Raw genomic sequence first — 24,663 nt, 5'->3', positions numbered from 1 at the left:
GGCGTGGTCACTCATAGGCTATTGGGGGCGAGATTAAGCAACGTAGAATTTCGCAGCCAGAATGGATAGGTCTCAGCGATCCTGAAAGCAGCCTGGACGACCAGAGGCGAGTCAGGTGGAAAGGTTGGCCGGGCTTCGAGAACGGGGGGGGGGCATCGAGCTACTTTAAGGCCTGAATCGCGCTGCGTGACGTCGGAGGCGCGGTTTCGCGGCGTCTGGGCGGACGCTGCGCTGAGGGGCGGGGCTGGGCGCGCGCTCCAAGATGGCGGCGAACGTGTTCCCGTTCCGCGACGCTCGTTCCGCACCGGACCCGGTGCTGGAGGCTGGCCCGGTAGCACACGGGCTACTGCCGGTACCGCTGGTGCTGGACAACGGGTCGTTCCAAGTCCGCGCTGGCTGGGCGTGTCCCGGGCAGGACCCAGGTCCCGAGCCGCGCCTGCAGTTCCGCGCGGTGTGCGCCCGTGGTCGTGGCGGGGCACGGGGCGGGTCGGGCCCGCAGGTGGGAAACGCCCTGGGCAGCCTGGAGCCACTTCGCTGGATGCTGCGCTCGCCCTTCGACCGCAACGTGCCGGTCAACCTGGAGCTTCAGGAGTTGCTGCTGGACTACAGCTTCCAGCACCTGGGTGTCTCCTCACAGGTGAAGGGCGGAGTGGGCTGGGCTGGGCTGGGCTGGGCTTGAGGGGAGGGGTGCGGTCTCGTCTCGGGTCACTCTGCTTTCGGAGAGGTAACAGTCACTTCAGTAGCTCCGATTGTCTTTTAGTCGATCAGATGCTAGGCGCTGGGGGTATAGCAGCGAATAAAATGCTGCTTCTTGTATCTTGGAGCATGCATTTGGGCATATATGCTCGTTTGTTAAGTCCATTTATTAACAAATATGTATTGAGCACTTACTCTGTGTCAGGCACTTTTTAGGCATTTGGAGTACATCTGTGAACACACAAAACCTCCTGTGCTTATGGAGCTATTAATACTATGGAAAGATATTCTAGTATGAAAAGGCAGTAAACATAGAATTAAATATAGTAGATTCTACGCCATGATAGGAGAGGAGGGAGTTACATTTTTTTCAATAAGATGGTCAGGGTAGGACTCGTGAAGGTGATGTTTGAACAGGGACTTGAAGGAGGTGATTCAGATAGCAAGCCGTGTGAATATCTGAAGGAAAAACAGTCCAGGCAGAGGAAACAGCCAGTGAAAAGGCCCCGAGGCAGGAGTGTGCCCTAATCCTAATTGCAAGGCTGCCTGTGTGAGGGGGAGAGTAGTACCTGGAAGAGGATGTCAGAGAGGTAGTGGAGAGGCAGATCACACACCTTATAGGCTTTTACTGCGTGAAATGGGGAGCCATGGCAGGGCGTTGAGCTGAGGAAGGACCTGACTTATGTTCAAAAGGATCACTGTGACTCCTGTATGGGGCATGAATTGTCATGGGTCATAGGGTGGAGACAGGGACGAGTTAGGAGGCTGTTGGAATAACCCAGGTGAGAGATGATGGTGGCTTAGATGAGGCAGGTAGCAGGGAATGTGATTAGAAGCAGTTGGATTTTGGAGATACTTTGAAGATAGAGCCAACACGATTTGCTGACAGTTTGGATGGGACCTTGACTTAAGTTGACTCTACTTTCGTATTTTCCAGTAAAGATGAGATGAGAGTCTTACAATCGCCTGTGATCAGGTTTTTGATTAAGAGGCCAAAAGCAAATTCAGCCCTGCAATAAGGATTTTGGGTTCTTTTGTGCTTCAAAAAGAGTATTCTGTTACCACTCATCTATTTGCCCTTTCTTTTCAAAGTAGGGCTGCGTTGATCATCCCATAGTTTTGACAGAAGCTGTGTGCAACCCACTATATTCAAGGCAAATGATGTCCGAACTTCTTTTTGAGTGCTATGGGATTCCCAAGGTTGCCTATGGAATAGATAGCCTCTTCAGCTTCTACCACAATAAGCCAAAGAACTCGATGTGCAGTGGACTCATCATTTCATCTGGATACCAGTGTACACATGTTTTACCCATCTTAGAAGGGAGGTGAGTTGCACTTGTGGCATTTGAGTGCTATTTTGAGAAGCATTCAGGAAACATTTAGTGCATGCTTTAAAGGCAGAGTAGAAAGAGCAAGTACTAGCCTATGAACTGAGCCCTTGGGCTTAGCTTTGAACTACCTCACTGTGTGACTATGGGTAAGTCCCTTTGCCCATAGTTCTGTCCTTTGTGACCTTCTGGAGGGAGTTGGGGTGGATGATCTCTTAGTTCCACATCCATAATTCTACAGTTTTATAATTCTGACTTATGGGGAGATAACTAACATAGTATCTACAGGTAATAGGCATTCAATAGAAATGTTTTGAATAAATTTAATTGAGACCATCTTTGTGTTCTGGAGTGGGGTTTTTTTGTTTTTTTTTTTTGACAGAGTCTTGCTATGTCATCCAGGCTGGAGTGCAGTGGCACGATCTCGGCTCAGGGCAACCTCCGCCTCCCAGGTTCAATTGATTCTCCTGCCTCAGCCTCCCGAGTAGCTGGGACCACAGGCACCTGCCACCATGCCCGGCTAATTTTTTTTTGTATTTTTATTAGAGACAGGGTTTCACCATGTTGGTCAGGCTAGTCTCAAACTCCTGACCTCAAGTGATCCACCCTCCTTGGCCTCCCAACTTGCTGGGATTACAGGGGTTAGCCACCGTGCCCAGCAAATTTAAAGTTCTTTAATCATTATTGTTTAGACTTTTCAGATACAGTGCCTGGCACATAATGGACCCATACTAAATATTTTCAAGTTGAATAAAAGGCAAGGGTAGTTTATGTCATATTTAAAAGTCTCTTTCCACTTGATTGTTGAGCTTTCACTGTCTGGTAAGAGCCTAGGCCAGCACTGTGTTCTCCTGAGAAGGTTTCTCACATGGCATAAAGAGACTCACACTTTAGAGCTGAATGTCTGGGTTTGCAGCTCTGCTACTTAACTTCCTCACTTCATTTCCTGACATGTAAAATTGGGAACAACTGATTTCCCATGGTTACTCTGAGAATGAAATGAGATAAGGTAGGTAATGGCACTTTGTAAACTGTAAAGCAGACTGAACATATAAGACAAATACCATTGAATTTCTTGTGAAGTTTCTGTGAAAATCTATGAAGAAAAAAGTAATTCTTAGGTGTTACCAAACACTCCTGATGTATGAAGTTCTCTATGTAAAGAGAATATGCAGAAATAAAAGTAACATGTTAATGTTATATTGAGAGAAAATTACCTGAAGGCTGGGAAATTATCAGAGTGAATCATATCCTGTTCTATGCTGGCATCTGCTGGTGAGGTACGATACAGCAGTGACATTTTAGTTTTCTACAGCAAGATCCTAGTGCTCTGCCACTTACTTTCACACATTAGGAAAATAAAATTACTCTGGTTCTTTTACAGTAAACCAAGATGTGTGTGGTTACTTAATGTGTTTACTTAATCAGTAGATGTGGAGTGTTCAGGGGAGGGCTTCTTAAACTCTGGCCTTCACCAGTTGCCTAGGGAGCCCATTAAAATGCAGATTCCCAGGCCCTACCCCAGAACAGCTGTGTACTGGGAATTGGCATGTTCAACATTTCCTCCAGCTAATTCTGGGATACTTGGTCCTAGGACTACAGTTTGAGAAATACATGATGAGACTCATTAAGATCTGACTTTGGAGTGCATTCCTGTTAGGTGGCCATGTGACTGTAAAGGTGAACTAGGAATGCCTGCCTAGAGAAGAGGCTATACCAAGAGAACTTTAACGTCCCTTCCAACTGTCAGTTTTTGTGTTTCTCCTGCTGGTCTGTTTCTTCTTTATCTGCCTTAAATTATCTTGTTTCTCCCAAGATGCTTCATATTTCTGCCCTCCAGAAATTTCAGTGCTGTTTTCTACTGCTTGGTTATAGATTAGATGCTAAAAACTGCAAGCGCATCAATCTTGGAGGAAGCCAAGCAGCTGGTTACCTCCAGCGTCTCCTCCAGCTGAAGTACCCTGGGCACCTGGCAGCCATCACCCTCAGCCGCATGGAGGAGATTCTGCATGAGCACAGCTACATCGCTGAGGATTATGTGGAAGGTATCCAAGAGGATGTTTGCCTGCAGCTTTTGGGTGTTGTCTACCTTGTATTCCTTAAATTATTGCCAGCGTAATTCTTTGTTTGCTCACTTTTTAAGCACCCCCTTCCCCTTTTTGTATTCCCTTTCTTAAACTATTCAGTAACCTGATAATTTACGTTGTATGGTTTCCCTTCACAAATGGTAGCTTTTATAACTTGCCTGTAATACAGATCTTGGAATTGTACAACTTTCAACTTTTTACAGATACTAGACATTTTTAAGAGTGAGCAGAACATATCAGACTAAAAATATCTTAAGTTAGAAAACAATTGAAATTGTTTTATTATACCATTAGCATAACATCTATGCTGCATAAACACCTCTTATTCTTTTCAAGCTTGTCTTGGACTTTTGGTTGTATTTTACACTTCAAATTAAAGTGTGAGTTTTAGTTACTATTGTCACTTGAATGTGATGAAAATATCTTCCTCCTGAATTTAAATAGTTCATATAAAACCAAAGGACTATGGACAGTGCCACTGTGAATACAGCTCTATTCCAATAGTGGATTTGCTTGTTCTCGTTGAGGGTGCTGACCTCAGCTGACCAATAATGAGCTCCTGAAGGGCAAAAACTGCATCTTTTTTTTTTTTTTTAATTTTTAATTGTGAAAACCATGTAACATAAATTTGCCATTTTAACCATTTTTAAGTATATGTTTCATGTGTTAAGAGCTGTGTTTTAATTAACTTTAGAAAGCATTTATTCAGCATCTGTTATTCCTGGGATACAAAGAAGTTGGGGAGACAGATAGGGAAATAAATAATTGATGAGAATACTCAGTCTGGAGAGTTAGCAGCTTGCCGGAAGACACGGCTGAAGCACACAACTCTCCGTGCTCCCACTTCTCTGTTCTCCAGGTGCTCCAGTATTGACTCTTTTTTTTGTTAGTCAACTTTTTCTTTTACAGTTCTATGATATGATTATAAAGAGAGAGCATGAGGGAATTTTTTAGGATGATGGAACTGTTCCGTATCCTGATTGTGGTGTTGGTTACATATGCTTTCTCTTTATAATCCGATCCTGTCTTTATCCACAACAAACAGGAACAGGCTACTGATACACTGAACAACTTGAATGAATCTCAAAGGCATGATGTTGAGTAAAAAAAAAAAAAAGTTTCAAAAAGTACATACTATTTGACTCCATTTACGTGACATTTTGCAAAGATAAAACCATAGTGATATAGAAGAAGTGAGGGAAAGATTGCCTGGACTTGGGATAGAGACAAGCTTTTGGGTGAACTTATTTTCTTTTCTCCAGAGTAAATAGATTGCTGGGTCATGTGCTTGCATGGTATGTCTTTCCGTCCTTCTACCTTTAATCTACCTGTATCATTATATTCACAGTGAGTTTCTTGGTAGTTGGATCATTTTTTTAAAAATACCTATTCAAAGTCAACCTCTATTTAATTGTTAGGCTAAACCATTTATAATTAGTTTAATTATTCATATGCTTGGATTTATGTTCACCATTTTAGTATTTGTTTTGTTTCTTCTGTTTATTGTTCCTCTGCTTCTCTCTCCTGCCTCCTTTTAGGTTATTTGAGCTTTTCTTTTTTAAGTATTTTATCTGTTGTGTTTTTTACTGTACCTTTTTATTGTAGTTTTTAGTGGTTGCTCTAGAGATTACAGTAAACACAACTTTTCATAGTCTACTTAGATTCTGTGTTTACCACTTCAAGGGGAATGTGGAAATGTCAGCACTATATTGACTCCTTTATTTTGCCCGGTTTATCTTAAAGTTGTCTTATTTATTTCATCTGTATACATTGGAAACCCATCAGACAGTGTTGTGATTTTTACTTTGAATTGTCAAATAGGTTTTAAAGAACTCATAAGGAGATGAGTCTGTTATGTTTAAGCAGATTTTTATCATTTATATTGCTCTTTCTTCATTCTTGGTGCTCCAGGCTTCCTTCTGGTGGTGTTTCTCGCTGAAGAACTTTACTTAGCAGTTCTTATAGAACAGGCCTGCTGGCATTATGTCCAGGTTTGGTAGCTGCTTTTAGTTGATTGAGTAGATTCAGGGATTGGGTGGAGTGTATTTTCTCCATCTGACCTATGTCTGAAATGCTGGTATTGATTAAAAAAAAAAAAACAAAAAACAGAGTCTCTTTCTGTTGCCTAGGCTGGAGTGCAGTGGTGCGATCTCGGCTCACTGCAACCTCCGCCTCCCGGGTTCACACCATTCTCCTGCCGCAGCCTCCTGAGTAGCTGGCGCTACAGGCGCCCGCCACCACACCCGGCTAATTTTTTATATTTTTAGTAGAGACAGGGTTTCACCGTGTTAGCCAGGATGCTCTCAATCTCCTGACCTCGTGATCTGCCCGCCTTGGCCTCCCAAAGTGCTGGGATTATAGGCGTGAGCCACCGCGCCTGGCTGGTAATTGACTTTTAATTGTTGTGTTAATAGTGTTTCCATTTCATAACTTTCAAAACTGTTTCTTTGAAGAATTACACAAATGGCGGTGTCCTGATTATTATGAGAATAATGTCCACAAGATGCAGCTCCCATTTTCCAGCAAGCTCCTGGGCAGCACCCTGACCTCTGAGGAGAAACAAGAAAGGCGGCAGCAGCAATTGCGGCGGCTGCAGGAACTCAATGCCCGGCGGCGGGAGGAGAAGCTGCAGCTGGATCAGGAGCGTCTGGACCGACTGCTATACGTGCAAGTAATAGCAGACACAGGGACGGGCGCCCTTCTGTGTTAACAAGATGATCTCAGATTTTCTTGTATATTTTTCCATTGGCCTTAAGATGGTTTGACTGTTTGTCACCTTTGGGGTCAGGAAGGAGTGCAGGGGGATCATCAGCATAGAATACAGTGTAGAAGCAGCTGCTTCTGAAAGAGCTGTGGACTCCAGCATTATTTATTTTCACCTTATAAACTCCTTTATGTTTTTAAACTTTGTAAGTGTAGCATACATCATGCAAAGTGCACAAATCTTTGTTTCATCTTGATGGATTTTCAAAATGAAACTCACCCATGTATCTGCTGTCAGGTCAAGAAACAGCATTGTCAGCATCCCCCCCAGAAGCCTCCTTTCATGTCTCCTCTTAGTAACTTTCCCACCTTCCTCCACAACCTTTCTCCCCCCTCCGCCCAAAAAAAAGGGGTAACAACCTTTTAGATATCTGTCACCATCATTAGTTTTACCTAATCAGTTGTTGCTAGAACTGTGATGCAGTGCTAGCCTAGAGACAGCTAGAGAGGTGGGCAGCTGTGTGAAACTGGAGGGAGCTGGAGATGTGACTCTGGGCAGGGTAGGCCAGGGGAGCTCTGGAAGCCCTCTCCAGCTGTCATTTTCTCCATTTGGCTCTGAAGCTACTTTCCTTCCTGTTTGTGAATGCTCTGTTTTCAGGAACTTCTAGAGGATGGCCAGATGGATCAGTTTCACAAAGCTCTGATAGAGCTGAATATGGACTCCCCAGAAGAGCTGCAGTCCTACATCCAGAAGCTCAGTTCAGCAGTGGAGCAGGCTAAGCAGAAAATCCTCCAAGCGGAAGTCAACCTCGAGGTGGATGTGGTAGACAGCAAGCCAGAGGTAACTGAGGGCCTTGGAAGGAGCAGCCCTTCTTGAGAGGAGGAGTATCCTCAGAGGGCTGACATCAAAGGGGTTTTGCCCAGAGTCGGGAGGAAAAGAGAGCTGAAGGGACGTGGGTGGTAGCAGAGATAGCACTGACCTTGTACCAACTGAAATTCTGTGAGAAGGGATTTCACCCTGTAGATCCCTGGACACCTGAGCGCAGAAAGTGCATTTAACATAGGAAGAATATTCACACAGCAAACCTGTGGTGCTGTCTTGAACCTAAACCAGCTCTACTGATAGTCATTGGCAGTCATATACTTCATTTAATTTTATTCTAGTATTTTATTAAATATATTGTGGTTGATTATTCACTTATCTCCTTTCCATCTTGATATTCTCTAAGGACAGGGATCATGCTTCATCCATGATTTATGAATTTTTTACAGAGTTGCTAGTTATGCTCAATAATACATGTATAGGTTGCCTTAAGATCAGCCTTTTATTAGTTGCTAAAGACCCTCTGAATAAGCTCTTTGATTTTCTCTTTTTCTTCTTTCTCTTCTTTTTTCCTCACCCGTGCACTGTTAATAAGTGTTTTTGAGGCCGGGCATGCTGGCTCACGCTTGTAATCCCAGCACTTTGGAAGGCCAGAACACCTGAGGTCAGGAGTTTGAGACCAGCCTGGCCCACACAGCAAAACCCTGTCTCTACTAAAAATACAAAATTAGCCGAGTGTGGTGGCACATGCCTGTAATCCCAGCTACTTGGGAGGCTGAGGCAGGAGAATCACTTGAACCTGGGAGGTGGAGGTTGCTGTGAGCTGAGATTGCTCCATTGCACTCCAGCCTGGGCAACAAGAGCAAAACTCCATCTCAAAAACAAACAAACAAAAAACAAAGTGTGTTTCTGTTCGTTTGAGACAGGGTCTTACTTTGTTGCCCAGTTGGAATGCAGTTACATGATCATAGCTCAATGTAACCTCAGACTCCTGGGCTTAAGTGGATCCTCCCACCTCAGCCTCCTAAGAAGCTAGGACTACAGGTAAGTACCACCATGCCCAAGTCATTTTTACGATTTTTTTGTAGAGATGGGGTCTCATCAAGTTGTCCAGGCTGGTCTCAAACTCCTAGCCTCAAGTGAACCTCCCTCCTCAGCCTCCCAAAGCACTAGGATCACAGGCTTGAGCCACCGTGCTTGGTTGTTAATAAGTGTCAAAGTAGCCAAAAGAGCTTAGGCCCCAGCATCTTAGTTCCTGTATGGCAAAGGGGCAGCCTACAGGTCAGTATTCAGTCCAGAAGTCACTGGTAGAGTCCCCTGCCTTTAGAACTGGAACAAAGAGTTAGTAATTGTACATACTATTCCTGGATCTGTCATCCTTAGAATTCCAAAACAAAGTAACTTATTGCCTTGAGACATGTTTTAGGCAGTATAAACCAGACTAGCCTCTTGTTTTTAAATCAACTTTCATTAAGCTGTTGATTACCTATCCTTCTAGAAAAAAAGATACTTTGGAAAAATGCAAGTCAGTGCCATTTGATGCTTGGGTGTAGCATGGTGCTTCTCAGTGATGTCAGAGTTGCCTTTGGCTCAACAGGAAGCTTACTTTTGCAGCGACGGGCTCCCAGCTGGAGGCTCGCTCATAGTTTCTGCTCTCACTGTTGCATTCTCTGCATGTCGACAGGCTGTCGATTATGTGAGGACAATACATGAGTGTATGCTTTATAGAGCACCTTACTGGATCACTAAGATCTTGTGTAGAAGGGGTCTTTACCATCTTCTTCCAACGCAGCATCCCAGATCAGCCTCAGCTGAATCAGTGTGCCTTTTCCATTTTGCTTCTCTCGGTTTTCAGGTCTTTGTTTGAGGTTTGAGTTGTTGTTTACTGAAATCTGGAAGCATGTTGTCTTTGTTATATATTCATCCATATTTAGTTTTTATCATGCTCGACATGTTAGCAGGACATGTTCTTCTTTATACCAGAGCAGTGCCACTCAGCCACATGCAGATGAAGGATTTCAGATTTCAAAAGGGGAAAAAAAACCAAACAGCTGTGAAGATGTGATTCTTCAGCAGTTGAGAATCTAGTTTTTCCTTTTCTTTGTTCATTTGTTTGCATTTGTTACATGCTGTGATTCACCACCCATTCCCCCATTCTTTCAGCAGATACTCAGTAGGTACCTACTTCATTTTATGCTCTGGCACACACATTTAAATCTCCTTGGGTTTAGGGGATTTTGAAATGTTGCACTGCAAAAGATTTTTCTATGTGCAACAAATTTGATGATCAGTTGGGCTGGGGGCAGTGGCTCACGCCTGTAATCCCAGCACTTTGGGAGGCCGAGGCGGGCGGATCACCTGAGGTCAGGAATTCGAGACCAGCCTGGCCAACATGGTGAAATCGCATCTCTACTGAAAATAGAAAAATTAGCCGGGCGTGGTGGCAGGCGCCTGTAATCCCAGCTACTCGGGAAGCTGAGGCAGGAGAATCGCTTGAACCCAGGAGGCAGAGGTTATAGTGAGCCAAGATTGCGTTATTGTACTCCGGCCTGGGCAACAGAGCAAGATTCTGTCTCAGAGAAAAAAAAAGTGATGATTGGTCACTAAACCTTTAATGGTTAATCAGCATTCAGCATTTTAGGGTAATTCTTAATGATCAGAGTCAATTACAGTCACATTTGTGGGATAAAGTTGACCATGACACTGGCTAGCCAGTTCTACCTTTCAAAAAGTATTTGTATTATTTTCCAATAATATAATTCATTTAGAATGAATTGAATCGATATATGTGAACCAAAATTCATATTGAAATTCCACTTAAGCAGTAATGGCTGAACTGAATTAATACAGCTGGAATTTAACTAATAGTGATCTCAAAAATCTGTTTTCTTATAGACCAATCTATTCTGGCCCTTGTTATTCTGCAGTTATTTCTGTGAGGATGTTGTGGAGGAGCAGGCTTTGTTAACATGAATTATAACGAAGTATTTAAACCAGAAGATGCTTGATTTTCATAGCTACAAGCACAACATAAGAGGGTAGGAGGGGGGAGAACACAGTTTTTGAGCATTTATCATTTGTTGGAAAACACAATGGGCCAGATATAGAAAGTTCTCCCGCTTTACTAGCCAAGATCAAGGTTGGCCTCTGCTTCTTCTTATGCCGCTCAAGGCTGTTTTAGGGAACCATGCTGCATCTTCTGTGGTATGCCTTGGCAAACTGTCATTCCATGCAGTTCCAAAAGAACAGTCATATTAGTGTTTCTGAACACCACGTAAGACATGTGGAGACCCTGGCAAACTCTAGCAGGAGAGAAGCCAACCGTGGCAGAGAAAACTGTTCTCTGTTGGATGCCTGTTCTCTGTGTTGAAATTACCAGCTTTGTTCCTCTCTGTGAATCATATGAATTGGGATAAGTAAATATCCTTTTTATAATTTTTGTGAAGCTAAGAAGTTATCTTAAGATGGTATGCTTTGGAATGAAGCTAGGTGAAGGTGAATGTTGATTTTTTTTTTTTTTTTTTGGCAGCTGAAGAAACCTCTTGAAACCCAAAGCTTTACAATCATCTCTATTCCAGGGGAATTTGAGGGTGTATCCCAGGGGCCCACCACTCAGTGCCAGGTGCAGTATACCAGGGATGCAGAGGTGATTAAGATGCAATGCCTGCCTTCCTGGGTACTTCAAAAACAAAAGACGAGGGCTATAGCACCATGCTTAGCTGACTGTAATGAAGCATAGCAGGTATGCTGGTAAATGTGTGTGGGAATACACATTTGGTTTTTTGAGAAAGGATTAGATGTCTCAGCTGGTCCTTGAAAGATTACTTGGGCCGGGCACAGTGGCTCACATCTCTAATGCCAACACTGAGAGACTGAGGAGGGAGGATCACTTGCACCCAGGAGTTTGCGACCAATCCCTGAACCACAAAGATCCTGTCTCTAAAAAAAATTTTTTTTGGCCGGGCGTGGTGGCTCACGCCTGTAATCCTAGCACTTTGGGAGGCAGAGGCGGGTGGATCACCTGAGGTCAGGAGTTTGAGACCGGCCTGGCCAATGAGGTGAAACTGCGTCTCTACTAAAAGTACAAAAATTAGCCGGGCGTGGTGGCGGGCGCCTGTAGTCCCAGCTACTCGAGAGGCTGAGGCAGGAGAATGGCGTGAACCTGGGAGGCGGAGCTTGCAGTGAGTGGAGATCGCGCCACTGCACTCCAGCCTGGGCAACAGAGCGAGACTCCGTCTCAAAATAAATAAATAAATAAATTTGAAATGAGCTGGGCATGCATCTGTAGTCTCAGCTACTTGAGAGGCTGAGGTGGGAGGATCACTTGAGCTTGGGGGTTCGAGGCTGCAGTGAGCCATGGTTGTGCCACTGCATTCTAGCCTGGGCAATAGAACGAGACCCTCTCTAAAAAAAAAGGGAAGATTATTTGATTTCAGTAGGTAGCAGAGGAGGAGGGAAGGACATTTTAGGTGGAAAGAACCACACATGCAGGTATATAGAGTGTGAACAAGAAAGGCTGCGGTGGGTGATGAAGTGGAGATTAAGGTCTTTACCCATTAGGCTTATGAGCCTGCATATTATCCTTCAGACATTCGTAGCCTTCCAAGGATGTTGAGCAAGTGAATGAGACAATGAGATTTTGTTTTGGGAAACTAACTGGTGGCAGTTAGGATGATGGTTGAAGGGAGGGGTGAGGCTACAGGGGGGAAAACAGAACAGATGTAGGATCCCAAGATCTCACTGCCATTTACAAGCCAAGGTGACGAGAGTAGCAGTGTTGATAATAGAGCGTGTGGCATGTGCCGACCCCTTACTGAGCACCTACACAGGTGTCCTCCTGGTTCATGTTCACAACTGAGTGGGTAGGTACTATCATTATCCCTCTTACAGACAAGGAAAGATTTGGAGTGAGGTCGCATAGCTAGAAGTAGTGCTGGTCAAATTCAGACACGAGCAGTTCAATTCCAGATTCCACTCTTGTAACCCTTAGGCTATATTGAAAGGCAGTGGGTAGATGGTACTGCCTTTGACCAAGTTTGGGAAGATAATTGGCTTAGTTTTGAGCATCTTTTTTTTTAGAGATTGGATCTTACTCTGTTGCACAGGCTGGAGTACATGGTGTCATGATGGCTCACTGTAACTTCAAACTCCTGGGCTCAATTGATCCTCCCACCTCAGACTCCCTAGTAGCTAGGACTATAGGTGTGCACCACCACGCCCAGCTAACTTTTTGCTTTTTAATTTTTTGTAGAGATGGGTCTTGCTGTGTTGCCCAGGCTGTTCTTGAACTCCTGGCCTCAAGCAGGCCTCCCACCTTGCCTTTCAGAGTGCAGGGGTTACAGGCATGAGTCACCGCACCTGGCCCTGAGCTCCTTATCTTTAAAATCACTGTAGGACATCAGGTGGAGTTTTTCATGACTCTGCAGGACATCAGGTGGAGCTAGGGGAGGACAGAATCAAATGGGAAGGGAGAAAAGAAAAATTCCTGGAGAATGCCACCACTTGAGAGTTAGGTAACAGAAGAAAAGCCAGGACGAAGATTGAGCAAGAGCAGTCAGAGATAAAGGAAGCCAAAGGGATTGATGGGAGAGTTAAGAGCTTGAATGGTCATCTTAACTAGGATGCTAATTATTTTTTGAAACAAGGTAGGCTTGGAAGGATAAGAAAATAGGACGTGAGAGTGATCTGGCTGTGATATCTGTCACCCCATTGATTGCCAGGGTTGAGTTGGCTGATCTGGCCGGCTAGGCAGGTATCTCCTGTTCTCACCACTTCGTGTGTGTCCCTCCCAAAGCTGCATGCTTGGTCGAAGAGGACGACCATCCCCAATAGAGGAGGACCGATCTTCCATCAAGGGTATACGAGTAGCTGCGCTCCCCTGCTAGAACCTTCAAACAAGCTCTCAAGGACATGAAAATAGATAAGGAAGTAGAATGAAGAATAAAGAGGGAAGGTCATTTTTTGAAACAACTAAGGTGATCTTTTAAGATTCCCAGGGTTGAAATTAGAAAGGAGACTGTGGAGAAGGGTTTTGGGAAAGGGCAGGCAGAAGGAAGCTGAGAAATAACCACAGGATTGCCTAAATAGCACCTGGGACTTTCTGCACTCTTGCCCTGCTGGAGCGTATTTAACTTTTCTGTTGCTACAAAAACCACTCCAAACTTGGCAGCATAAAACAACAACAATTTTATTGTGTTCATGGGTTTGGTGGGTGAGGAATTTAGAGAGGATACAGCAGGGATCTCTGCTTCAAGGTGCCGGGAGCCACTGCTGGGAAGAATTATAAATAGTTGGAGACTAGAATCAGCTGGAGGGTTTTTCACTTGTCTGGTATCTGGGCTGGGAGGACTTAAGGGCTCAGTTCATGGGGGACTCTTGACCCAGGCACCTACACATGGCTTCTTCATGTGCCTTGGGCTCCTCCCAGCATGGCCACTGGTTTCCAAGAGGGAGCTTCCCAAGAGAGCAGCCAGAGAGTGAATGTTTCAAGAGATGAAAGCATAAGAAAGCTGCATGACCTTTTAGGACCTTACCTCAGAAGTCACATGACATCATTTGCACCATACTTTGTTGGTTGTACTCCTCACAGTCCCCCACTGAGACTGAAGGGGAGGAAACAAAGCCCCTCCACCTCTTTATGAGGAGTGTCAGGGTCACATTACAAAAAAGTGTGTGGGATAGAAGTTACCATTGTGACCTTCTTTTAAAAATATAATTTGCTCCAGAGCCCAAGTGGAAAGAGTACTGGGAGGCATCCTTTAGACTGCAGGCTTATTGGTTGGGTGTAACAGAAGCAGATAGAGTTCATGGAGGGATGGTGGCAAAAGTGATTGGATTCCAGGCTGGGTAGAGAAGGGTGTGTGAATCCACAGGAAAGGTCATCACTTGGATTGAGGGAGGCCAGGGTGGAGGTTAGGATGAAGATGAAAAATAGGGTAAAAATGTGGGGTGTAGAGAGGAAGGACTCCAGTGGACCCCAGTGCTTGCTTTCACCTGTTACTTGGGGAATCACAGGTTACAGGTTTTGTCTGTAGTTATCTTAAATACACAGATGATATTTTTGTCTTCAACCCAGTAATACGACAGAATTATTTAAGGGACCAAGTGAAGTGTGTGTTTAAAAGGGAAGAGGGAAGAGTTGTTCATTTCTCACCCAATGCTGCCCCAAGTTCATGTCCCACTTATAATAGATGGAGAAGCGGCTCAGAGTGTGCTTTTCCAGCTCTGCCTCTGTGGACCTTTCATATACCTTTGGTTGCCTTCCAAGCTGGATCAGTGACTGCAGAGCCTGGCCGCCTTCTGTTATGTCACACTGCCTCCTGGTTCCTGCTTCCCCCAGATGACAAACCACCAAATGAAAAACAACTTTGATGATCAATTTCCACTCCTCTCCTGGAACCCTTTGGGGTCATTCCTGAAGAACTGGGTTTGGTGCCAAGCCAGAATAGGCACAGACACTCCTGTGGGAGGGCTCCTTTCTTGTGAGGGGAGCTGAGAGTATTCCAGATCACAAACTGCAGATGGCAAGGGGAATGTTCCTTTACTCCCTCTCTGCTGTCCCTGCTTGGACAGAGGAGCCTGTCATTGCCGCAGCTGGTCTTGCTGCTGTGTGTAAAATCTTTCATTAATCTCTTATATTACCTACTCTTACCTTAGGCTAGATTGTTTCCATATTCCTAAAGCCCCACTTGTCTTATCCTCAGCCTCACGATTTATAGAACTCCAGCTTAAGGCAGAACAAAGACTTCGGAACTGAGTAGTTCTGTCTCTTCCCACGTGTCCACTGCCTGCTAGTGCTATGTGACCTTGGGCAAGTTACTTCACCTCTCTGAGCCACAGTTTCCTCACCCATCAAATATAGCAATATCTGCAGTGAGGATTGTGCAGATAGCAGGTGTCCCTCCCCTCTGTGTCTGATTCAGTATTGGTAGGGACAGCTTTTGCTTCCTTTCCTGAGAGCAGGGTTCTTTAGATTCGTGTCACCCAACCCATCTTCTTTCCTCCTCAAATTACCCCTATAAACCAGCCCCCTCATCCTGTACACAAGTCTCACATGAAGAAACATTCGCTTTCCTTTCCAGGCTTTATCCTTAAGCCTGGAAAATCCCCCTCAAATATTGTAGAGTCATCTATACTGAACAGAATTTAGAGTACATTGTCACCCATTTTGCATGCCATATTTGCCACATGACTTTTGGTGTGTGAATGTGTGTGGGGTATTGAGGGGTATTGCCTTATTTTAATGCCAGTTTACATTTGCAGTATATATGAGTAGGTTCGAGAGAAGTATATTTAAGTCCTCTGAATTATGTTGGTAATTTACATACTTCATACATTCCGAGAGTAAGGCGAGACTCAGAATGCATACTCAGTGGCGCAGTCTCCTCTCAAGTATACTTGGCTATTGGTTACACTCCGCTTGAACCCTCCCAAGATGCTGCCTCATAAGACAGTCCATTCTGCAGCAGCTCTCATTGTTACAGCATTCTTCCCTGGGATGCAACTAAATATTTCCACCCGGAACTTCTCTCCAATGACAGATGTCCAATGACAGATGGCTAAAGATGTCTTTCAGAACCACCACCATCCCCAGCTTACTTTGTACAGATTAGAATGAAAAGCGCCCTAACTTCTCTTTTGGAAATGGTGCCAGCATGTCTAGACCCTGCCCAGGTTCATTGTGGTCATAGAGGAGAGCTTGTTCTGCAGGACTCCATGGATAGGAAGCACTCTGCTACCTTGGGGCCTCTAGTCCCATTCCCAGCCCAGCAGGACCTGCTGTTAAGGGACCGGTTGTTAAGCTCATTAGTGTTGGCACATACATTTATTTAATAATTTATTTATATCTCTGAGGCAGAGTCTTGCTCTTTCACGCAGGCTGGATTACAGTGGCATGATCATGGCTCACTGTAGCCTCAACCTGCCAGGCTCAAGTGATCCTCCCACCTCAGCTTCCCAAGTAGCTGGGACTACAGGTGCTCACCACCACACCCAGCTAATGTTTGTACTTTTTGTAGAGATGGGGTTTCACTGTGTTGCCCATGCTGGTCTCAAACTCCTGGGCTCAAGCAGCCCGCTTGCCTTTGCCTCCCAAAGTGCTGGGATTACAGGCGTGAGCCACCGCTCCCTGGCCAGCAGATGTATTTGTTAATTATTAAGAGATTGCTTTAACTTTGCTGGTAGTCTGGCTGCCTTGTAGGATAGCAGCTGTCACACCCTTCCCTCAGAGTTGCGTGTGTGGTGGTGTGACTCATGCAAGCAGCAAGTCTTCCACGGGGCCCAGCCATGAGCTGGCACCATCAGAAGGCTTTAGAGAAGGCGGGGGTTGGTGAGGCTTGTATAAAGTAGGAAAGGTAGGAGATCAAAGCAAAGCCCGTTCCTGGCTTTTTAGTCTTCGTGTTCATGTGTGCTTTTTTAAAAATAGCTTAGAAACATTTTCATAGTTTTTATGTAAGGTTTTAGAACATTGAGCAAGATCCCAGTTCTTTTTTGTGGCACTAAAGTGATAGAACTGAGGCCTGCTGAAGGTACAGGTTCCATTTCATTTTGCTTCTTCTCCTCTTAGACCCCTGACCTGGAGCAGCTGGAGCCGTCTTTGGAAGATGTGGAAAGCATGAATGATTTTGATCCCTTGTTTTCAGAGGAAACACCTGGAGTGGAGAAGCCGGTCACCACTGTCCAGGTTTGACTCCTACAGCCCAGAACATGCTTATTCTTTGAAGGTGTTGACTTAAATGGCTGGGCTAGTCTGTTTCTTTAGGACTTAAAACAAAACTGTTATATTTTTAGAAAATTGGGTACCAATACTTAAAACATCTGAAATCAGGGATTTTTTTTCCCCAGTGATTGATGGATTGATTCCAGCACCAAGATCTGTGAATCTGTGAGAAACAGTCCACCCAGCAGAAACATTTGGGAAAGTGATTGGGAACTTGAGATCTGAAGACTGGCTCCTAATGGTTTCATTTACATTTAAGCCAATGCCAGTACACAAAATCCTCTTTGGAGTCTATGTTTCTGTCATTACAATACCAACCAGATAAACTGTCCTGAGTCTGAGACCCACCTGGGAGAGAGCTTCCTTGCCATGCAGGGATGGGACACTAAGCAAGGCACTGAGCAAGAGGCTTGTCCTCTAGGCTGGGCCTTTTACTGTTGCTCTCCACAAAGCCTCTCCCTGCAACTCGGGGACCATTTCATGATGGAAACATGTACATGTTTATAATATACAGGTTGGAAGAAGGTAGGAAATTGAATTAGCAGGTCAAGAGAGTTGGGAGAGGCTATACTGGCATTAACAAGGGACAGAAACTGTTGGGATAAGAAATGCAGTTTGAGGAAACTAGCCACTGGAATGTTCGTCATTTGGCCTAAAAATATCTTTTAAACCTTGGGTTTTTAAAGCCCGTGTTTAACTTGGCAGCATATCATCAGCTGTTTGTTGGGACAGAAAGAATTCGAGCTCCAGAGATTATTTTCCAGCCATCACTCATAGGAGAAGAGCAGGCTGGGGTTGCAGAGACTCTTCAGTACATTCTGGACAGGTGAGACAGCGAATCTGCTTTTCCTTCTATTTTCCTGAAACATTTCCTTGGATTTTGCATTGAATGGTAGATGTGATGGTCAGGCACGTGAAAATGTGTCTCACTCTCTTCTTTTCATTGACTTGCTGTGCTCAGACAGTATTCCCTTAATCTCTTATCACCAGGCCTGGCACCTAACTGGAGCTCTGTAGTTAGTTGTTTTCTGAACCTATAAATGCTGGGTTGACTTGAGTAGCTTTAAGAGTGTTTTGTAAGTTTGAACAACCCAATAACATGTACACTGGTTTCCATGTAAACTTTCACATTATTAAAGACTAGTGATCTTAAATCACCCTAAAATATTGCAGAGCTAATAAAATTTTTTCCCCTCCTTGCAGGCATTTTACTTAAGAGTTTACATTTCCATAAGAATCCAGGTGTTTTACCCATTTATGTGGGCATTTACCTGAAGTGTGAGTTTGATCGTTCAAGTTGGTCAAGTAGGGAATCGAATTCTGTAGGACTCCGGCTGCTGTTGGTTGTAACGACAGGGAAAGGTGTACCTAGCAAGGAAGAAAAAGCTGCTGCTGCTGCTTTGAGTGCCTTTGAGCCTTGTCTTTTTCTTTTTTTTTTTTTTTTTGGAGACAGAGTCTCGCTCTGTCACCCAGGCTGGAGTGCAGTGGCCGGATCTCAGCTCACTGCAAGCTCCGCCTCCTGGGTTCACGCCATTCTCCTGCCTCAGCCTCCCAAGTAGCTGGGACTACAGGCGCCCGCCACCTCACCCAGCTAGTTTTTTGTATTTTTTAGTAGAGACGGGGTTTCACTGTGTTAGCCAGAATGGTCTCGATCTCCTGACCTCGTGATCCGCCCGTCTCGGCCTCCCAAAGTGCTGGGATTACAGGCTTGAGCCGAGCCTTGTCTTAACAGTGGTTGGAACGTGATCAAAGATGTCTTAGATAAAGCTGTTATTAAAAAAGATGAAAGCACAGGTCGCTAGATGGGCCCTCAAAAGGGAGGCATGGCTTTTGGGGATACTGGAAATGTTTCGTACCTTGATTGTAGTGATCGTTACTGGAACGTATAAATTTGTTAGACTTTATCAAAACGTATGTAAATTTATTCTCAAGTTTATTTTTTTTTAAATGTATTATAAAAGTATAAAAATTCTAATCATGTTAAGGAAATAAGTTGGCCATTCACATTATGGTTTTGTCTGGCTATGTGGAAACATTGAGCTGGCATTCTGTAGAGACACAAATGAAAATTGAAAGTTTTGATTTTTTTTTTTTTAGCTTTTTATGTAGATGTTTTTCTGTTTTGTACTGAGAGCTTACATTTCTGCATCCACATTTCGTTCTGATATTTGAGTTAAGGGACTATATTAGGAGTTGTTTCTTTCCTAGGTACCCAAAGGACGTTCAGGAAACGCTGGTTCAGAACGTTTTCCTCACTGGCGGGAACACGATGTATCCTGGGATGAAAGCCAGAATGGAGAAGGAACTGTTGGAGATGAGACCCTTCCAGTCTTCTTTTCAGGTACTGATTATTTGTGTAGTCAGTTATTCTGAAAATAGCATTACCTGTTTTCTGATTTCAAAAGTAATAATCATGCAGAAATATCCACTGTTAACATTTTTGTGGCTTTTCTTCTGATCTTAAGTCCATGTTTAATTTTTAAAGCAAAATGGGAATCGTGTTTTATATACTATTTTGTGGTTTCTTTAAATTGGAAGATGAAGACATGCATAGAATTCTAAGAGTATGAAAGAGTGTACCTCAAGAGTAAGTCATTCTCCCTACCCAGTCCCGGCCCTGCAGGCAGAGCTTGTCCGCCATACATTTTCTACACATGTGAGTGTGTACTGCTTTGTAAGCTGAACTGAACTAGTCATGAACATTTTCCCATGTCATTATTCTGTTAAAATACTATCTTTATGACTGGTGTGAATGCCCCCCAGTTTACCTACCAAATCCCTGATTACCAAGAAACACGATCTGAGCTCCCATCATGGACCAGGCACTGTGGGGATGCTGAGATGTCCTGAACACAGCACCTAGCTGCAAGGACCTCACTATCTGAGCAAGCAGCAGCCAGGTAAATCAGAGCATAAGGGATATACAGGCATGGGCACCTGGCAGTCTCCATTGGCGTTCAGAAAAGGCTCCATGGATCTGGATCTTCTCAGAATGAATAGGTGTTTGCCATGTAGACAGTGTGGGGCATGGGACACATTGGAGAGAGCATCCCAGACAGAAGGATTAGCATGAGCAAGGGCACACAGGCCAGAAGCTTGTTGAGGGAGTGAGAAGTGGCTGAGTGTTGCTGGAGCACATGGCTGACAGAGAGGAGAGGAGGTGGGTGAGGTAGAGAGACCAGCAAAGCCCACACTGTGCAGAGCCCGTGCATCCTGCTAAGAAGCTTGGCCTTGGTCTGCTCTGCTGCATGATGTAGTGTACATTCAGGGTGGCGTCTCTGGGCTTTGGTCCTGACTCTATCGTCACCATTACTGAATTGTGCTAAGCTTTGGCTTTCTCAGTGGTAGGAAGGGGTAATTGGTATGTGTTGCTGGGATCTGGTGTACTGGTGCACGTCAAGCGCCCAACAGTGGGCCTGCATGTAATAAACTCTCAGACATGAGCTGTTGTTTTGAGGGTCCCTAAGACCATTCCAGGCAGGATGTTTCTCTGGGAGGATTCACAGGACTCAGCATGTAATCATACTTACAGCTGTGACTTAGTACGGCAACTCAGCAGAGAGACAAGGTGCCTGGGGTGAAACCTGGGAGCAACCAGGTGTAAGTGTCCGAGGCCTCTCCCTGTGGAGTCACACAGGACAATTTCCCCAGCAGTGCCTTGTAAGAGCACATTAAGTGTCGCCAACTAGGGAAGTTGGTAGGAGACGCAGTGCCTGGGGTTTTTATTTGGGGGCTGATCACATAGGCACCCCCTGCTTGGAGCATACCCAAATTCCAGGCTCACAGAAAGGAAACACGTGTTTGGCATAAACCACATTATTTGTATGAATGGGCTTATTGAGCCACTCTTACCAGGTGGTGGTGGGAACCCTCCCAAAATCCAAGTTCCCAGATGCCTGCCAAGGCCCCACCCTTGGAAGTAGCCTTTCTAAGGTAACAGTAGGGCCGTTCTGTTAACTCTTTTCTGTACAGCTGTTATCTTTAGCCATAGTGATGAACCATGAAGGAGTCTAAGCAGGGAATGTGATCTGATTTACATTTAGTAAGATATATTTGACATTGATGTGCAAAATAGAGTATTAAGAGAAATGTTGGAACCAGACCAGTTAGGAGGCAGCTTCCCAGCCTCTAGGAGGAAGTCCTCACTCCACTCGTTAGGCTTTACAGGGTCTCTTGTGTTCTGACCTTGAAGAACTGTCCAGGGTTCTCTCATCATTCCCCCTTCCACCCTGCACTTCAGCCACAGCTAACTGCTATTAGTTTTCCAGAGTTGTCTTGCCTTAGGGCCTTTGCACATGCTGGCTCCCTTTGCATAGAGTACTCTTTCTAGCTCATCCAACTCTCTCAGTGGCTGGTTTCCTGGAAATCACTTCTTCCAGGAAGCCTTCCCTGTCCTTTCCTATGTTCCTTATGAGATCCACCTCTGTTAGGGAAGAGACAACCACTGTCTTGTGAAATGTGTCTCAAGCCCTTGGCACAGTGTCACTTGGTAGCGCTGCAGGAAATACAAAAGCAGTGGCAGAGGGAGAGGAAGAGAGGGAGTTGATGTGAAAGAGACTAAGGCAGTCAAATTGTCAGAACTTGTTAGTAAGTTGGATCTGGGGAGGGAAGTGAGACCTAAGATAATTCCTAAGTTATAGGTGGAGCAACTAGTTTGCTGAATAAGAGATTCACTGGACGAGGAGCCGTGGGGGAAGGACAGACTTAAGGGAGAGGATAGTGTGTTCCATTTCCAGGGTGGGTAGAGTTTCCAATGGACACACAGAGAGTTGGCCACAGCTCGGTGGGGAAGGGGGGAGGCGAGAGGGTAGTTTTACACCCTTCCACCTGCCACAAGCATAGATGTGTTCTGGGCACTCTTTGGGAGGGTAGGTGATGTTAAGGATGAACCCCTAAAGAACACTAGCATTTAAGGGCTGTAGGACACCCATGAGTCTAAGAAGGAGGTGGAGGAAGAGGAGGGGGGAGCAGGAGAGAGCAGCAGTGCTGAAGCCAAGGGGTGACAGGAAGGGGCGTGAGCATGGGGCTGGGTCACGCTGGCAGCAGCGACTTAGGATGAAGTAGTAGAGAAAAAAATCGTAGAGGATTTTCAAGAAGTGTTTCTTGGTAATTTCCAAAGTCTCCCATGAATCACTTTGTGAGCATTGGTTGTAGGAATGCTGCTACCTGCCAGATCTTTTCCCAGCCCTGCTTTTGCTGTTATGGTCTCACCTGGCCTTGCCTCAGCTCCTCCCTGCTCCTGTTTCTGCCCCCTTTCACATTGTAATGTCATGAGTGTGTCACACCGTCACTAAGCCCTGATGTTCCAATTTTAGATTATATATTCAGCAGTGGCTCAAACACACCGGCCACCTAAGACCCTCCGTGATCGTTAGAAGGAAGAGAACCCCAAGATGTGCAAATTTACAACTTTAAGTTCCTGTTTTTTCTTAAACAGCAAAACATTTTTAAATATTACAAAAATATCAGACAATGTAAACCAAAATGAAAACCAAGAAAACTGTAGTTTCAGCCTCTGCGAGCAGTGTTGTTTGTGTACTCTCCAGTCGTTTTCATCTCATGTATGGTTTTAACCAAAGAGAGATTGTTGACAGCTTATTTTGTAACCTGTAATTTTTTTCACTTTCAAATTATTGTGACACTGTTTTTATATCAATAGGTACATTTCCAGAGCATCCTTTTTATGGCTATATAGTCTATTAATCATATATCTTGCTGCATTTTTTATTAGTAGTGATGAGAGCTACGCTTTATTGAATACTCTGTACCAGGCAGCATCTACCACGTGCCTTACACTCATGCACTTAAGTCCCCTGAAGCCAGGGGGTGGGGCCTCTGGTTATCCTAGTGGCCAGGTCCTCGTTCACAGGCCCCTTGCCCACATGGCAAGCCCAGCAGCTGGACTCCCGAGCCTGCACTTTCCCACCTCCATTTGCACATGCTGATTCCACCGTTACGGCCTCTGCCCTTCGCTCCCGAAAGTTCTGAAACCACCATTCCAACCTGGAACTCATGGGATTGGTGGAGTGGGGAGGTGAGAGGGAGGTAGGAAGTGAGGCGGGTAACTCCAGGACACAGGAGGCCCGATGGAAGCTGCAGCGTTACCATAATGATCACGTCAGCCTAGCTGAGGGCCTTCTCAGCTGCTGAACCCTAGCCCAACTCCGATGAGAAGGGGAAACTAAGTGCTGGCAGTCTCACAGGGAACGTCCAGGTCCCCCCTCTCTGCTGCCATTTCTCCCGAGGCTCTTTTGCTACCCTGGCTAGAGCTGCCTTGCAGCAGCCCCTGTTTCCCTCTGCTCAGAGTGGGGAGCAGGGCCAGGAAGGCCTTTTCCCCAGGTCACAGGCCAGCCTCCGCTTCACCTCTCCCTGACAGCTTGTGGTTGACAGCATCGTGCAGCAGGAGGCTGAGCCACTGGCCCCTCTCTGACCCCGAGTGTCAGGTCTTGTGTTAGTAAAATGTCTGACAGCCGTGTGTTCTGAAGAATCTGGGCATTCCAGCTCAGCTTTGTTTACAGGGTGTGGAGCTAGCCCCGAACTGTCTTGGAGTGCACTGGGCCCACCTATGTGTATATTTCTGGGGATAAAATATCGGGGGCTGTAGCTGAGCCAGGTGAACATTCACGCCTGGAGCCCTGGTGGAGGTGTCCTGGTGAATCTTCTTTGTGTTTCAGGTTCAACTTGCCTCGAACCCTGTGCTGGACGCCTGGTATGGTGCTCGTGACTGGGCCTTGGACCACCTAGGTGATAATGAAGTTTGGATCACCAGGAAAGAATATGAAGAAGAGGGAGGAGAGTACCTCAAGGAGCACCGTGCTTCCAACATCTATGTCCCCATCCGCCTGCCGAAGCAGGCCTCCCGCTCCTCAGATGCCCAGGCATCCAGCAAGGGTTCTGCTGCTGGCGGAGGTGGTGCTGGCGAGCAGGCGTAGCAGAGGCCCTCCAGAGAGGCTGCCCTGCACACCATTCCTTGGGCCATGTTGGCAGCATGACAAGACTGTGATTGTGCTAGATGTATCCACCCAAGTCTGCTGGTCACATTTGACAGTAAAATGGATTTCTCCTGGAGAGAACAAAGTTAAGGGACACTGAGACCTGTCCTTCAGAATTAGGTTCACTTGGGGGCTTCTTTGGTGAAGAGACTAACTGGCCTTCTGATGTCTTTGTTCAACTGTGACCGGCTGTGCAATCAGCTTCCTGTAGCAGTAAATGAAGACAGAGTGGAGGACACAAATGTACAAAATGCAGAAGACTGATTTCTTACCACGTTTTAGTCTTTTTTGTTTTAAAAAAAATCTTTAAAATTTA

The 24,663-nt window shown here is 45.2% G+C and overlaps 1 protein-coding gene across 1 annotated transcript; it reads left to right on the top strand.

Moving 5' to 3' along the window:
- On the top strand, nt 1–24,663 carry ACTR5 (actin related protein 5). Its single transcript, XM_008017501.3, has 9 exons — nt 1–637; nt 1,792–2,021; nt 3,900–4,069; nt 6,565–6,782; nt 7,473–7,655; nt 17,203–17,319; nt 18,042–18,181; nt 19,564–19,696; nt 24,030–24,663. Exons 1-9 carry the CDS (start codon nt 263–265, stop codon nt 24,285–24,287), a joined length of 1,824 nt encoding a protein of 607 aa, XP_008015692.2. The 5' UTR covers nt 1–262; the 3' UTR covers nt 24,288–24,663.

This window comes from Chlorocebus sabaeus, chromosome 2 (assembly GCF_047675955.1).
Source record: "Chlorocebus sabaeus isolate Y175 chromosome 2, mChlSab1.0.hap1, whole genome shotgun sequence".
In the NCBI taxonomy this organism is placed as follows: domain Eukaryota; kingdom Metazoa; phylum Chordata; class Mammalia; order Primates; family Cercopithecidae; genus Chlorocebus; species Chlorocebus sabaeus.
Note: the sequence above shows the minus strand (reverse complement) of the source record. Positions and strands in the feature narration are given on the sequence as shown.

Excerpts from the sequence above, each read along its gene's own strand:
- ACTR5 (XM_008017501.3), top strand. The coding sequence starts at position 263 with ATGGCGGCGAACGTGTTCCCGTTCCGCGACGCTCGTTCCGCACCGGAC. Across the intron at positions 7,656-17,202 it reads TGGTAGACAGCAAGCCAGAG|ACCCCTGACCTGGAGCAGCT; the intron begins GTAACTGAGGGC and ends TTCTCCTCTTAG. Across the intron at positions 17,320-18,041 it reads AGCCGGTCACCACTGTCCAG|CCCGTGTTTAACTTGGCAGC; the intron begins GTTTGACTCCTA and ends GGGTTTTTAAAG.